This window comes from Teleopsis dalmanni, chromosome X (assembly GCF_002237135.1).
Source record: "Teleopsis dalmanni isolate 2A chromosome X, ASM223713v2, whole genome shotgun sequence".
Classification (NCBI taxonomy): domain Eukaryota; kingdom Metazoa; phylum Arthropoda; class Insecta; order Diptera; family Diopsidae; genus Teleopsis; species Teleopsis dalmanni.
In genome coordinates, this window is record NC_051848.1 from 89,026,260 (window position 1) to 89,043,486 (window position 17,227).

At 34.4% G+C, this 17,227-nt stretch overlaps 2 protein-coding genes across 2 annotated transcripts; both read right to left on the reverse strand.

Moving 5' to 3' along the window:
- Positions 1 to 356: 356 nt before the first annotated feature.
- Positions 357 to 854, reverse strand: LOC119688672 (uncharacterized mitochondrial protein AtMg00820-like). The gene has a single exon (XM_038103342.1). The coding sequence runs from the start codon at positions 852 to 854 to the stop codon at positions 357 to 359; it is 498 nt and encodes a 165-aa protein (XP_037959270.1).
- A 14,315-nt stretch (positions 855 to 15,169) lies between these two features.
- LOC119688673 lies at positions 15,170 to 16,450 on the reverse strand. The gene has a single exon (XM_038103343.1). It carries the CDS (start codon positions 16,448 to 16,450, stop codon positions 15,170 to 15,172), a length of 1,281 nt encoding a protein of 426 aa, XP_037959271.1.
- Between the last annotated feature and the right edge of the window lie 777 nt (positions 16,451 to 17,227).

Here is a 17,227-nt window from a genome sequence, read left to right on the forward strand (position 1 = left end):
TTCTTTCAACCTTTTTACTTCCATTTTGTTGTTGAATGCAACCATAAGATCGTCCACATATATGAGAGGACTATAAGAAAAATCTTACGTGTATTCTTCACATGTACCCATGAATCACTATTTGATGTTAGTAAACCTATTTCACGTAGTTTTTCATCGAGCTTCTGATACCATTGTCGACCTGATTGTTTCAAGCCATACAATGCCCTTCTGTACTTTGCATACATTTCCTGCTTTGTATTTCGCTTTCTCTTCATTACTTAAAATAGTATAGAATTCATCTGGTATTTCAATGTATATCTCTTCGTTGATTTTGCCATTTAGATAAGCGCAGACAAAATCCAATTGTTGGATTTTCATCCCAAGTTGACAGATAATGCTACAAACATTCGTACGGAACTCATGCGTGCCACTGGTGCGAAAGTTTTGTTGTAATTTGTGCCGAATATCTGAGTAAAACCTTTCGCTACTAGTCTTGCTTTACGTTTGTTTATTGTACCATCGGCATCTCGCTTTGTCCGCAGGAACCATCTTGTATCGATGGTTTCTTTGTTCTTTGGACGGTCCACTATGATCCAAGTATTGTTCTTCACAAGTGCTGAATATTTCTGCAAAATGGTATTTTTCCATTCTTCGCTTTCTGGACTCGACAAAGCTTCTTTTGCTGATTTAGGATCCGTTTCTTCAATCAGATTTGCGATGTGTTCGTATTCTACATTCATTTCATTTTTATTTTTAGATGATTCTTCTGCAAATGATTCACACAGTTTGCGCGGCCTTCCCCTTTTTTGCTTAGTTGTAGCAGGTGTTTCAGTTAAATTCTCGTTTGTTATTGGGAGTTCTGCTTGTTTCATTTCTTCTTCTTTAGAACCTTCTTCTTCTTTGACTGTTTCTTGTATTTTTATGTTATTCTGGTCTGTTACTTTGTTATACGTTAAGTTTGTATTCAGTCTAAAAGTCTGACCGTTGTAAATATTGCCTTCATAGACGTCTGATTAATGTTGGCTGTTGTCGGATCTGTTTGTGAATCTAACATCTCGACTTCCGATAATCTCTCTGGCAGTAATGTTCCACAATCTGTAGGCCTTTGACAATTCTTCGTTACTTATGAAAATACATTTTGTTGATTTTGGTGCAAATTTTCCTCTTTCAGACGTTTTGTTTAGTGCATAAGCAATAGTTCCAAAATTTTAAAAATATTTAACATTCGCCCACTTTTTTGTCCATGATTGGTAGGGTATTTCACCATTTAGGCTGCGCGTTGGACATCTGTTTCTCGAATATGATTTGATTTGTTTTTCCACCATACTTTTGTATTCTTTGAATTTTTTAAAAACTTCATTTTTTTTTGTTTCATAAAATATATTTCGCACCATTTACTCTTATTGTCTATGAACGTTACAAAGTACTTCATAACCATGATCAGTAATCTTTGACACTGACATTAGATTTGATCGCAGGTCGGGAACGTATAATGTTTCGCCTAGGTTTGCAGTTACGACACTTGTTTTTAAAATAACGTTTCCAGTTCCAGTAATTTTCGTTGATTTATCGCTAGCAAGTTTCAGAACTTGTTTTCTGGTGTTCAGTTCACGAAATTTTTTTTTCTAAGAGCACATATGCGACGTAGCTCCTGAATCAAGACATCATTTGCCTTTTTCACTGATTTGTTATGCTCCACATATTTCGTTGTGGCTCTGTTTTTGTTTTTATATTTGCATTCCTTGATTTTGTGCACAATTTTGTCACACTTATGGCAAGCGTATTTAAATTTTTTAGTTTTATTTTGAGCTGTTGGGCTGTTATCAATTTTTATTACTTTTCTTCGCAAATAATGCGTCTTCTCGTGTTTTACTGCTGTTGTGTTTTCTTGCTTCAAATTCATCGATCATTTTGATTTTTAGTGTTTCATTCATTATAATTTGTCCTGTGTTTCTATTGCTACTCTAAACTGTTCGTAGTCATCAGGCACGCTGTACAGTAATAGAATTGTTACTAAGTTGTCGTTGATCTTCATATCCATTTCGTGAATTTTGTCTAAAATATCAAAAAATTTCTTAACATGGTCGTGCATGTCTTCATCGTTGTGCATTTTCAGCAAAATTTATGACTTTAGCAACGTTGCTTTTCTTGCAGGCGCTTAAAATGAAAAACATTTTCTAACTTGCTCCAAATTTGTTTTGATGTTTCACAATTCTTTATTTGTTTCAATTCAGAGGTTGAAATAAGTAAAATCAAGTCGGCTTTTGCTTTTAAGTCATTTAGTTCCGATTCGGCAATTGTTGCGTTGCCGGTGGTGGGTTTTTCGCATTGTCCACTGACATACTTCCACGTGTCGTTTTTGTTTAATGAAGCTTGAACTTGTATATTCCACGTGTCATAATTATCTCGGCAAAGAGGATCAATTTTTATGTTTGCGAAACTCATTTTTATTTTTCATAGTTTTTATTTTACAACTTTAACAAAATTTACGGTCCCTTTGATCTTACGATTTTCTGATCCCTTCTGATGAAATGTCTTTTATTTCTTTTAATTTGATTTTTTCACAAATTTTTGTTTTCAAATCACTTTCTAAGTCTGTTTGGCACAGTAAAAGCGTTTTGGGACCATAACCTATTGGAATTGTTTATATATTTTGTCACTATATATTCTGCGACTTATTACAGTTGCTAGGTTTCATTTCTTTATTGACAGTATGTATACTTCTCTGCTGTCATATTTATAGTAACGAGTAATTGTTGTGCTAGCGATGTTGTAATGTGCACATAGGTATTTGGTATTACAACAGTTTCTCTAACTGAAACATCCAACCCAACTTCATCAAACTTCGTACTAGCAGCTATCTTCTTCCTTTCAGCCACCGAAGAAGTCCGTATTATGGCATCACAATTTTTAAATGGTTTGACACCATGAATTCTAACTCTTAAAGTGAGACCAACTTCCCTAACTACCTCAATAACAACTTCTTTAGATGATGTCTTAGCATCCTTGCTCGTGACAACCAATGACCACGTCTTATTTGGTTTTTGCACTGGTTTGGACACAACTGTGAAAACAACATTATTACTTGCAGTAATACAACACAGTAAAACAACACAGCCGTAACTTTGAGCTACTAAACCTACTTTATTGGTGGGCATACTACCAGAAACAAAACACCTTTCAAAAACTTCTAGGTTTCCCTCAAACTTAGTTTTTTCTGCTAAGAGGGATCCTAGTATTGCGTCGTGTGCATTCATATAGTTTGTTACCAACTCGGCTGTTTTCTTGCTCATAGAGCCTTCAGTCAGTCCGCTGGGAACAACCCTACTCATTCTACTCGTAACCTTCTTCATTTCTTTTTATTTTGAGCTTACCCCTACTCTAATATTAATCACCGTATCGTCTGATGACTCCGCACTGGAAACCACCCGACGTGGACTTTCAGTTTTCTTTAATTTATCTGCCTTCTTAGCTTTCTTCACCTTATCTCTCTTAACTGACATGGTTATTTCACTTGCCGACGGGAGCTCAATTTCCGAGCTGTCACCTCACGAGTTCAATCCACTTATAGTCAATCGCTTCATAGTGAATTGATTTCTTATACTTAAAAATTGAAAAATTTCTCAAAATTTCCTACAAGATACTTAAAATCAAAAATTTCCTACAAGACAATTAAAAGTCGAAAATTTCAAACAAAAACAAAACAGTTTTAAAGTTACTGTAAAATCTAACGTATGTCAAACTGTTTCAAAACAGTTTGAAGGTTTCTGGAAAATCGGTGATCTGGACAAAGTTTGAAAGTCCCTAGTGACTCTCAAATTGTAAGATTAATATAATACCTTTCAAACTGTTGTACAAAAGTACTAGCAAAACCTAGGACCTTTTAAGCCTCGACACAAACCGAATAATATGATGAATTTGTAACGTCTTTTTGGCAATGGAAAATTACCAGAACTAAAAGTAACGTATTACTTTGCATTTTATTAAATGCAAAAAACCCCAAAAAATACTTTTCTGTATGAAGCACACAATATAACGAATTCGCGACATATTTCTGGCAATGAAAAATTACCAGACACACACGTATATGAATACTGTACAACACAATTGACTCAATTTCTTACAATACAAAAGCAAATTTATATGCAATTTTTATAAAGCAACAAATGTCCAAAGCGAACTGAGTAGATAGAGACAGAAATCCAGAATTGTTTAACGTGATTACCTGCCGTGAAGGCTTAACATCACGGTGCTTTTATCACATGCATCAGTATATTGCGCCAATGAACGCCCCATTGGAACTCCAAGGAATTCCGCCGGTACTAGTTGAAATTATATGTTTGGACATAACTTCTCTCTCGGTTGGTGCGAGACCTATTAAACACCTCTGCTGATCTGTGGGGGACAGCACCCGGTTGGAAAATGCAACTTCACATTGAATGAAAGTACAATAAATGGATGAATGAGTGAGTGAATGAATGAATGAAGAGTGAATGAAATGAGAGTAATGAATAATGAATGCAATCATTCTATCCGCGTATATTTGGATTTTAACCACAGTCACCACGACACTCCATTAAAGGAGCCAATCTCAATGGTCAGGACAGCAGGAGCTGTGGGCCCTTAACTTCGTGGTACCAGATTCACATCTCCATTCGAGTGTCGTAAGTGAAAAATTCTCTTATTATCAGTGATGCTCCAAACAGCATCGGGGTGGTGCCCACAACGGACGGACAACAAAAAGAAGTGCATACGGACAACAAAGAGTTCAAACAGACAATAGCAGACAATGAGCAAACTGCAAGCAGACAATAAACAGCCAACAAGCAGACCACAGGCACAGATAACAAACATACAACAAAAACAGACAACAAGTAGATCACGAGGACAGGTAGCAAGCAGAAAACACGGAACACACAGGGGAGCTACAGAGCTGAGTTCAGCCACCTCACACACAATACACCTACTCACACATGTTACCTCAGTTGACCAATCAAGGCACGACGACGGTTAAATACTGTCCTTGCAAATGCATCCAGTCTGTTAAAACTTTCAGCATTAGCAAGAACAGTAATAACATCATATTCATCTGCTGTTCGCCTAACACTCATTCCATCCAAATCTCTAACATTCTCATACAACAGACACTCACAGAGCACATGTCTCCAATCATCCAAGTGATGCCCACAAATACAGCTCGAGGTGTCAACTAAAGTCCTTCCGTGCGAAAATGCATTAAGGAACCCGTGACCCGTCAAGAGATAGCGAAGACTCAAGCCGAAACCAAAGTCTGGTCTATCCCTAACGAAATTGACATCCCGGATTAATTCATAAGTCACTCCTCCATGTTCACTTTCATTTCATCTAGCTTGCCAGCTCGATGTCACGCATTCATTCAATAACCTAACAATCTGTGACCTGTTTAGGTTCACGACACTAATGTCACTCAGCCAATCAGCTTCCGACAGTGCCAAGCCCCTCCTTAGCCCAGAAGTAGTTGCCGGACATAACACTTCCAAATCAAGAGGAGGAACACCCAGTAATACCTAGAGGGCATCTGTGGAGATTCAACTATCGAACACCTACCTTTCTCTAACAATTTTATAGACTTTATCTCAGGGGTTGAGCCTATTCTCATTCACAAAGTTTCTTCATTCATTTTTCATTCTCACCATTTTTTTTTGCTTCTTCTTTTTTTGTTTATTGAATCACTTAAAATGTCTAACAATAATTATTTAAATCTTACATACTAAAATATTCATTCAAAGTTTATGTCACTACCTAAACTTTCGTTGTTTAAAACGTAAAGATCCTTAATTTTTGATTTTTAAAGTGTTTAATTTAATGTGGTAATACATTTCAGATGCATTAAAAGTATGCCGGTAAATCTAGGCTTTTGAGACGGGATATGTTTCTTGTTCTGGTAAGATATTGAGCGAGTGGGTTTGAATGTATCATTATTTTAGTGTCATATTTCTGCCGTAGAAGGGCTAATTCGTTTTTGACTAGAGGCATATGTATGATAGAATTTCGGAAGAACAAAGGGGCTCCTGTGAATGAACGAAGTACTTTTGACCTTAATTTTATTTGTGTTTTTTTGCGGCTATATGTTGACTCCATGTCAATCATCGGTCTAAATGAATACCAAGATATGTAACGCTTTGGGATGCTGGTATAACGACGTTATTGAGTGTCCACCAATTATCTTTTCTAAGTGTAAAGTATGTGTACTTTTTAGCTCATTTACTTGTCTGCGCCACTTGGATAGCCAGTTTTGCACATTCTTGAGATGAGCCTGTAGTTCCTGGGAAGCGGTGGAAGAATTTTTATGAACGCTGAGAAGAGTAGTATCATCTGCAAACGTGGATGTTGTCATTTTTTTGACTAGTCGGCATATCCGATGTAAATATAAGGTATAAGACTGGTCCAAGAACGCTGCCCTGCAGGACTACAGCATACACATCAAACTCATCTGTGATTGTATCCTGGAATTTTACCTTGTATTTACGTGTAGTTAGGTATGAAATCAATAGTTTATGAAAAGGAGTTGGTAAAATTTGTCTTATCTTAAAGATTAGACCTTCGTGCCATACTTTGTCAATGCAATGTCGAGAAATAGGGCTGATATTATATACGTTTTTGAGTTCGGTATTTATTGATTTCTCAAGGGGAGGTTCGGGTTTTCCGAATCCTGATCTTCTCGTGCAATTGCTTGCACATACCTATTTCCACCGGTGTTATTATTATTTTGTACGTTTCGACGTCTGTAACTGTTATTTTGCCAATTATTATTATTATTGTTATTATTGGCATAACGATTGTACCTATGTTGTCTTCCGTTGCCGCGGTAATTTCCACTATAGTTGCCGCGATAATTATGTTGAAATGCACCGTTAGTTTGTGCTCTGTAATGAAGTACTACGTCCGCCTTTCCTGTTGCATTTGTACAACTAGTATCGAATTTGGATACAGCATTGTTCATTGTTTTGAACTGACCGGCTTTCCATGCGAAAGGAAAATATCCGACTCTAAACATTGCGTTGCATAAAAAAGAAAACATTCTTATCGCAATATCCGGAAGCTGAGATATCATTCCATTGATTATAGAATCATGACCAGAAGCTTTTTTTATTTGAAGTTGACCAATAGTTTTCTTGACATCATTTAGGACTGACTTTTATTGAATTCGGAACACTTTCCGCATTTCTAATGCTGGCAATCATTTCTAAATGACCCGTAGGTGAGTTGGGTATAAAAACCGTTTGCAAGTGTTCAGCAAAAGCTAGAGCTTTTTCCTCGTTACTCCTTGCCCATTTTCCGTTCCCCAGCCTTAGGGGTGGTTCAGTTTTCTTTGGGCCTTTTGATTGCTTAATGACTTTGCATAATGACAGTTTATCTTTTCCAGAAAGGGAGAGGTTTTCCGTCAATTTCTGTATATTTTCGTCCAATTCTTTATCTAAAGTTTCTTTTAATAGCTTAGCTGCTTGATAAAACATTTGCTTTGCGGATAGTGATCTAGTTCGTTGCCATTCTCTTCGTAGACGGAGTTTTTCTTTTAAAAGTTTTTCAATTAAAGCGGATGTTCTTTTTGGAGGCTTTGTGTCGGGGTCATGCATTATTGTGGGCACATGCACAATAGGGTGTGTGTTAAACGGTTTGACCGTCAATAAATAAAAATATAAGAACAGCCTTGCATTAAGTCTCATGTTACGATGCGGTAGCATGGGACTATGCAGAAGGCAATAGCCCCACAACGCGAGCGTGGAATGTGCTGACACTACGAAACGTGACCAGCAAACACGCTACTTTTGAAGCTGAAGCATGATAACTCGCTTATGTGATAAAGTCGATTTGCTAAATTTTGTATTATAAGTTACAGAATAAGATGAGTGTTGTTGATTAATAAAAATTGATAAAATTCAACGTTAATCGTTTTAAAACCTGATTAAATTGGTATCGGATTGTTTTGATCAAATATCGTGTGTGAGTAACCTTAGCATATTCGCAACGTAAAACGGTATATGCCCTTTTTATACCCTTTTTGGATTAGCATTGTGACGAAATTCATTGCAATAAGTTACAGTTAAAGTAATAAATTCTGAATGTTCAAAAGAAATCTATACAATAAAATAATTAAACAAAATTTTATTATCAGTGAAGATAAGACTAATATAACTAAAATAAACAACCAACCCAATATAAGATAAACATCCTAAGCACCCATAATAATCAGAGCTCCAACTGTATCAGTAACAACGTCAACCACATTAATAACAGTAACGAGTGCGTCAACAAGAACAACAATTATTATACGCAACAGCTTCGATTACAACTTTAAAAGATAACAACAGTTTCGAATGTACATTTTACTGCAACTGCGACTGAAACTGCAACAGCAATAGCAATAGCAACTACTAAAATTGAAGCAACATCAACAACATCAGCAGCAACAGTGACGACAACAGAAGTCCCCAGAACGTCTGCAACAACAGCAAACACAGCGAAGAACTATCATATTCAATTATTGACAACTGCAAAAGTGACGGACGAACCAAGAAGCAGCGACAGCAGTTAGGCCCTAGAGAATATAACATAATTTAAATAAAGTAACCGTAACTCAAATTTCATGCGTTGTTTATTCAATCGATTAGGACCACGACATTTTCCTTAAATTACAATTACTTTATATTTGCTTTTTTTTTTTTTAAAATTTTAATAAAAAAAAATTTTTATTTTATTTTATTTTATTAACAAAGTTATAACATAATTAAAAGAAATTATATCTAACTTAAATTTGCAGAAGCTATAGCTACTTGGCCTTAAGCTTGCTTGTTTTATTAGTTGACTTTTTTTTATATGATGGGTATAACGGGGTTTGTGGATAGGAGAGGGTATAGTATTAAGACTAAATTACCTATATTTTTTTTTTTATGTACCTATATTTCTTACATATATTTCTTTTTTTTTTAAATTTGGGTATATAAGCCCACAGATTGGAGGTACTTGATTGTAAGCAGAATGTTAGATTTAGTAGGGTCACCTAATAAGGTGATTGGGTTTGTGTTACCAAATATGGAGTTTCTAATTGTCGAGAAATAAGGACATTCAATTAGAAGATGGTGAACAGAAAATAAAATCCTGCAGAACGGACAAGAGGGTGGTGGTGATCTATTGAATAAATGTGAATGGGTTAAATTGGTATGTCCTAGTCTTAATCGGATGTATTTGGTAAGGTATGCACGCGGAAATTTATGATCGTGTTTAAGAGGGGTGAAATTGAAAATGGAAGTTTTATTGAAGTTAATGTTTTTATAATGAGAGGAGGAGTTATCAAAGATTTCTGAGAATTTGCTTTTAAAGACAGTATCTATATAACTGGAGAGATCTGAGCTATTATGATGAACGGATATTTCCAAGCATTTTTAGCTGTTTCATCTGCAAGTTCATTACCTCGTATCCCAGAATGACCAGGGACCCAAATCAGGGTAAGACGTTTGTGATTAGAGGATAGAATGTTTCTGATAGCAGTTGCATAAAAGTTCAGGTTAGCTGAATTAGATATATATTGGATTGCGGACATAGAATCTGTACAAATTGCAAAAGAGCCTTTCTTAGTTTTGGCTATGGTAAGGGCTTCGTAGATGGCTATTAGTTCTGATGTGAAGACTGAGGTGTAAGATGGTAGAAGTGAAGATTTAATTATAGAAGAGTCGGTTGTTATGCTAAAGGAAGTCGCGAGGTCAGATTTTGAACCATCAGTATATATGAAGGAGTATCTTTTTAGAGCATACTTAAGTTCTAGAAACTTCTTTTGGAAGATGGATGGATGTGTAGAGGTTTTTGTGGAGTCATGGAGACTAGTATTCAAAAGAGAGTTGCTAAATGTCCAGGGCGGGTTGGTAGGGTAACTTACAGGGGTAGGAGTAATGGTGATATTAAAATTATTGCAAAGTGTTATTGATTTAAGCAGAGAGGATGTTATTCTATGTTGTCTTTTTGCTCTAATAGTTTTGGTTACTTCTAAGAATAAGGGGGAATGTCTACAGTTAAGGATTAGTTTTGATAATTTGGCGGTTATAAGGTCTCTTCTCATCTCCAGTGGCAGGACTTGAGCTTCGTAGAGAAGGTTGTTGACAGGTGTTGTTGGGAAGGCTCTAAAAGCTAGTCGGATAGCTGAGTGGTAAAATGTTTTAAGTTTATTGTAGAGTGATTTAGGTGAGAAACCGTAAAGGTAAAGTCCATAATCTAGTTTTGCAATTATTGTGGACTTTATTATTGTTGATCTTGCTGTGCCTCTAATGAACGTAAAAGCTCCATTTTCGTCGCTGCTAGTGCGGCCGTTTATTACTGTAAGACCAATTACATTGCAAAGTTCAATTAATTTTCTTCCATTTGTATCTAATATTTTATCCATTGCTTTTCTTTCCTCTTTAATATTGTATTGAAATAATGTTGGATTATACGCAATGCACTGCTCATTTCTAATTCTACCATTTAAGTCTCCGATTACCATAATATTATTTTGGTCAACATCCATCAACATGGAGAATAGTCTATTGTATTCTGTATTCCAATTATTGCAATTAATATATATAGGTATTAAGAACGATTTGGTTTGCGTTAGATTTAATTCCACAATAGTTATATCATGTATCTTTGCAAAAACTGCGTGTTTACCATTCATTATATCGTTTCTTATCCCATATAGGCATCCTCCACTAGCACGTCCTCTGCTTGCAGTTCTTAATGCGTTCGACCAACTTAAAGTGTAATTTGCAAATATATTCTGTAAATAATCTAAAGGATTTTCTAGAAATATTTCATATAAAAAAAATATATCAAAGTTCTTAATATATCTGAAGAATTCAATATTTTGGTTTTTATTTGTTAATCCACCTACATTATATGCTAATATTTTAAATTCATTTTTAATATCATCTTGACTTGGTTTGCGCTTTTTATTTCCTGTTTGCGTAACATTGGTTTTGATCAGTTTAGTATTAATACCGCTGAGTTGCTATTTTTTATTTTTATTTTTATTCTCAACATATTTCATATATGCTGGGCAGACACGGCTAAAAGCATAATGATTGACATCAACTTGCATTATCCTTTTCTGCACCAATTCAAAGCAGTTCATACATTTCATGTTTTGGGACTTACAGTCTTTTGATTCATGGCTTTCCGCACATCTTGCACAAGCTTTTTTATTTGTGCAGTTAACTGCTATATGGTTAAAACCTAAGCATTTATAACACCTACGTATCTGAATATGTTCATATACAACGCATGAATCCCACTCTATGTTTAATCGTTTTTTAAATAAAATACTTTCATACGTTATTAAGTCTGTTTCAATAAGCGCATTGAAAGAAGTTTCTCTTATATTGTTGTTTTCATAAATTTTTAATACTTTAAACTCTTTCTCTTTGCATATATCGTTTTGTTTTGTTAGACATTCTGTTATTCGCTCACTGCTCAACTTCTCTGTAAGACCAACTAATTTAAATATTTTTCTAATTTCATACCTCTCTTTCTTTTTCTCAATTTCAAATTGTTCACCAGCCTCTTCCGTAATTTTTTTTTGAACTTCTTGAAGAGCCTCTTTATTTTTGCAATTAAAAATTATTCCCCCATTACTTATTTCTCTTACGTCGCGAACTAGACCATTTGTAGGTTCGATAATTTTCTTTAAGACAGATTTTGTTTGTTTTATACCTTTATTCTTTTCTTTCGGTTTGACTACTATTGAGTTTTCCATTATTTTAGTAGCTTGTGCATATGTCATGTTAATATTTTCCTGGAATTCATTTTTTTTATTTAATCTAATTCCATCTAACTTTTGTGTGTTAATTTTTATTTCTTCTGACATATTATTCGTAATTTTTATTAAATCATTTTGAAAGTTTTCAATTTCTTTGTTATTATTATTTAATTCGTAACATACCCTTTCATTTTTTTTTACCAAACTTTCACTCATTTTGTACAACTTTTGAAACTCTTCAGTATTCGCTTCACATGCTTTTTGTGCTCTTTGTAAAGCTCGCATTCTTTCCTCATACCGTTTTTCAATCGCTTCTAAAAGAGCTTTAATACCATTCTCACTACTCTTAAGTGTATCACGAAACTCTTTCTTGTATTCGGTTAGATTGTTTGAATTTTTTTCTACAGCAGAGTGCAACACAGCCATTGTATGCCCTATGTCATGGATCATAGCTGTACATTCGCCACATATAAAACGTATCATATCACAGCTCTCTAAATTTTAATTCCACACTCTTCAACACCTGAGCATGTCTCCGCAATATGAAAAATTTTATTACATACACCTTCACATTTCAAACCTGCTTCTCCTCTTATAGTTTTTTTGCATTTATTGCATTTAGCATTTGTGTTCATTTTCTCACTATGTACTCTCAATAGAGAGTGAGAGGCGGGAAAAAAATAAACAAATTTACACTTTCAGATTCGAATGTTGACCACTTGTTTCAAATTAATTTATTAGGTTTATAGTGTCTCTATCACTGTTTTTTAATATCTTTTCTTTTATATTCGCAACTAAAATATATCTGCACACTTCACTCTGAATTTAAAGTAGTGCTTTACTGTGTTAAAATCACCTTTCCGCAGCATCAAAATTTAGCGCGTCCGACCACTTCAACGTACAAAGGTGTTATTTATTATACTAATAATAGTGGCTGCGTTGCAGTTAAATTTGGCGCTAGAAAGGCACTTTATAATATTTAGGCTTTTAGATAACGAAAGGGCGAGATTTTCAATATGGGTATTCCAGGTATAATGTTTGTTGATGGTCATACCAAGGATTTTCAAAGAACCTGTGGTGGGTAAACTGAATTGGGCTGAATGGATTTTAAAGTTGCATGACTTTTTGCGGCAAATATGAAGATGTTTGCATTTTGAGACTGATAAAGAAGCGCCAGAGGTGTTGCACCAATTAAGAATGTCGGTGAAGAAGTTGTCCAGGTCTAACGATGTCTTATTGCTTATTTTATTGAAGATATGATAGTCATCAGCGTAGGCGCAGAAGTTAAGATGATTGTGAATTGAAATTACCTTGTTTAATTTATTGTAAGCGATAATGAACAATATGACTGAAATTGGTGATCCCTGGGGAATGCCGTTATGGAGAGGGAGAGAAGAGGACAATGAGTTTGAGTTTTGGACAATGATTTTCCTGTTGGACATGAAGTTAGTAACGTATTTGATTATCCTGGGTCCAACTTTCCAAGAATGGAGCTCATCGATGACAGAGTGGATGCCTATTTTATCAAACGCTTTGTTAAAATCTAAGGAAATTATAGATAAGTGATTTCTAGTTGAAAGGGCAGAAGTAATCTTGCTGTCTAGATATACTAGAGAGTCAGCTACTGATTTTCCTTTTTTGAAACCGATTTGACGACTATCTATTAGTTTGTTAATAGTAGCAAACCACCATAGTCGATTAGCTATAATTTTGTCAAGAACTTTAGAAAGGCAAGGGTTAAGAGATATCGGTCTATAAGATGTAAGAAGAGTTTTGTTTGTATTAGTTTTGTGTATAGGGATGATTATACTGGTCTTATATTGTTGCGGTAAATAATTATGAAAAATGTTATTGTAGTGTGATAGTAATCGTTTCTTAAGTGTTGGGGTAAGTTGTTTTATCATTGGGTAGGAAATTCTGTCAAGTCCAGGAGTTTTCCCTTTAAGGTTTTTTAGTGCTATTTCTAGTTCTATGAGGGAAATGTCTTCTTCAATAAGCTGAGCTTTTTTGGACAGAGAATAATTAATTGTAAATGTTAATAAGGACTGTTTTTGACAACGGAAGGTAGCAGAAAAGTTATTGTCATTCGTTTCTGATGACCAGTATTGACAGAGTTCCTGTGCCATAAGTTGGCTATTGGTGGTAGAATGATTATCGGACTTAAGAATACAATGAATAGGAGTGCGAGATTTGGTCCCGCAAAAAGTATTAATGTGGGACCAGATTTTTTGTGAGGAATTTAATGAATTTATATTTGCTGTGAAATTTTCTAACGATTTACGTTTAGACCTTTTTATCTCTCTTTTGAGTAATGCATTTGCTTTTTTATAATTAATTATATTCTCTAAAGAAATTGAACGTTTTAACTTATTCCACTGAAAAATTTTTATATCCTTGAGTTTTTCTAAGTAAGAATTCCACCATGGTACAATACGTTTTCTATTAGCGGACTGGGTGGTTTGTTGGATAGATAAATGAGCGCTTTGTCTAATAATTTTTATGATATTTGCGGTTTCTTGGTTGATGTGTCCACTTATTGGTACTATTGAGCTGTAATGGTCAACAGTGGCTTTGAATTTGTTCCAATCTACTTTATTAGTGTTGAATTTTGCCCGAGTTTTCGAGGAGCAAGTGACGGGATTATCGAATTGGGAGATAATTATAGGGAAGTGGTCACTCCCGCAAAGATTGGATTCTATTCTCCACTTTGCCTCTAAGGCGATAGAGGGTGACGCTATGGAGATATCAATATGGGTAAAGGTATGGTGAGTACTGAAATGAGTTGGGGAGCCGTCGTTTAGGATTAAAAGGGATGATTGAGATAGGAATTTGAAGATGGAGTTGCCTTTTTTATTATTGTATGACGAGCCCCATGAGCAGTGCCAACTGTTGAAATCTCCTAAAATTAGAATGGGTCCTTGAATCTTATTAAATATGTTTCGTAGATTTTTTAATGAAAAATTTTTGTTAGGGGGTATATATGACGATATTACTGTAAAGTTAATTTTGGAGTACACCAGGGCTCCGACAGAGTCGAAGTCGGTATTGAGTACAATTTCCTCATATTGTATTGAGTTATGGATGAGCAAGAGTACTCCTCCATGAGAGTTAACAGACGAGTTGATTGTAAGTAGAGTGAAATTAATTGGGATAGGTATATTGTTAGAAGAGTGAATGTGAGTCTCTTGAAGAGCAATTATTTTTAAGTTGTGGGTTTTTATAAGGATGTGGAGTTGGTTGTAGTTGTTGATGTAACCATTTAGATTCCATTGGAGAATATTAAGAGTCATTAAATTATAGAAGATATAGGATGATATAAGCAAAAAATGTAATGAAATGTAATAAGGAATAATAAAATATTAATAATACAATATAATAAAATATGGATAATATGGATGTATATATTTGTAATGTATAATTATATTAGTTGCAGTCCATAGATGGGTCCTTAACGCTTTCTGAATTAGGGCGTACACTGGTGTTGTCTTTTTTTACTATGATATCTGCTTTCAATTTATTATTTTTTTTTGACTTAGCTTTAAGTTGTGTCTTTAGACGGTTAGATATAGACGTAGGAAAAATTTTAACTTTATTATCAGGAGTTATGTGCGATAAATGTGAAAGGTTAGCAGTGGTGTTGGTTTCACTAGTTATATTTGAAATTATTGGATTTATTTTACTTATTATGTTAGCCGTTGATGTGGTGTGAACAATATCTTTATAGGATATCAGATGTCTGGAGCTGCTGGGTTGTGGTGATAAGTCTTTGGTGATAGTATTTATATCATTTTTTGTATTGGCGTTATTGACGTTGGTTGATTGTATGGTAGCTGCATATGAAGTATTCCCGTTTTGGTGGCGTTCAGTGTATATTTTGTGCGCTGTTTTTCTGTCCGTCTTTTGGAGTGTAATGATGGCTTGTATTTCTTTATGTTTTATAAAAGTAGGGCATATTCGATTAATAGCGCTATGTTTGTAATCGGAGACCAAGTTTTCCTTGCAGTTTATACATGTTACTTCGTTTAGGCATTTTTCATTAGTTTTTGAACAATTATAGTCAGCAAGTCCGCAGTTAACGCATAATTTAGAGTTTTTACAATGTGTGGCTGTGTGCCCAAGACGTGTGCAGTTCCGGCAACGGAGTGGAAGAGGGATGTAAGGACGGATATGAACTATTTGATAGCCAATTTTGATCTCATCTGGTAAGGTAGGTGATGCAAACGTAGCAATGATTAAACCTGTTTCTTTGAGTTCTTCATTGACTTTCTTTAAAATTTTTTTTAACTCGATGATATTTTGGTGCTTTAATTCTGCAAGAATTTCTTCCTCCGGTATTTCTCTAAGATCGTTTGAATAGAAGACTCCTTTAGAGCAGTTAAGCGAATTATGTTCAGTGACATTAACTTCAATAAAGTTGTTAAGTGATGTAAGTTTGATTAAATTTGCGGCTTGCGTGACTGTTTTAGTTTTAATTAAAAGAGTCCCGTTGCGCAGTTTTTTACAATTTTCAATTTCGCTCCCACATACGTTGTCAATGACTTTTTTTATAAGGAAAGGAGAGACGTTCATTAGGGAGTCGTTACTATTAATTCTTGACATCACCATGTATTTTGGGCCTTGGGAATAGTATTTAAGCGTTTTTGTTGCGTCAGTGTTAAAAAACAATTGGTTAGAATGTTTGCCCTTATCTGGAGGTTCACTCATGGTTCCTCTTTTAGGCACTTGCTTGTGCTTAGTCCGTGGGGAATATGTTTGTCGTTGCTGTTCTTATTATTTTTATTTTTGTATTTTATTAAAAGTTATTATTGTTGGTTTTGATTCCAATCAACGGAAAAAAGAAAAAAAAAAACACTGCAACTAGTATTTCTTATATTGATTATGATTATGATTATTTGTGTTTTTATTTGTTTAACTGTTTTGTGGAGTATTTATAGAATATTTATAAGAAATCAAATTAAATAAAACAACAAAAAGAAGAAGTAATGGTACTTCGAATCAAAATTGTAAACTATCGGTTGAGCGCAAAACAACGTCAATTTAGCACGAATGATAAACAGAGACTGAAAAAAAATTTTTATTTTATTTTATTCATTCTGAATTTAAACTGAATAAATATATTCTCTTTGTGAATACTTTCTTTTCTTTTTTTTTTTTTAAATGAATGCTACTTAAGCCGTAAATTCCTACGACTTGTGCGTACAAAGATGAAAAACTAGAAGTATACAAAGGATGAATGTATTTTTCTTGTTTTAAATAAATCTTAAATTATTTAAAATTCAATTGGGCTTTCCATAAGTTAAATACTTATTGCTTGCGATGATAATGAAAATCTGATGCAAGTAAATAGAAAATATAACTTACTTAATAACTTAAGCTACACTCAAAAACAAAAAAAAACTGCTACTAATAAAGTAAAACTTATATTAGCATAAGTTTCTTAACATATGATGAGTGTACTTTGCTCACCAAACATACACATAC

Excerpts from the sequence above, each read along its gene's own strand:
- LOC119688672 (XM_038103342.1), bottom strand. The coding sequence starts at position 854 with ATGAAACAAGCAGAACTCCCAATAACAAACGAGAATTTAACTGAAACA.
- LOC119688673 (XM_038103343.1), bottom strand. The coding sequence starts at position 16,450 with ATGAGTGAACCTCCAGATAAGGGCAAACATTCTAACCAATTGTTTTTT.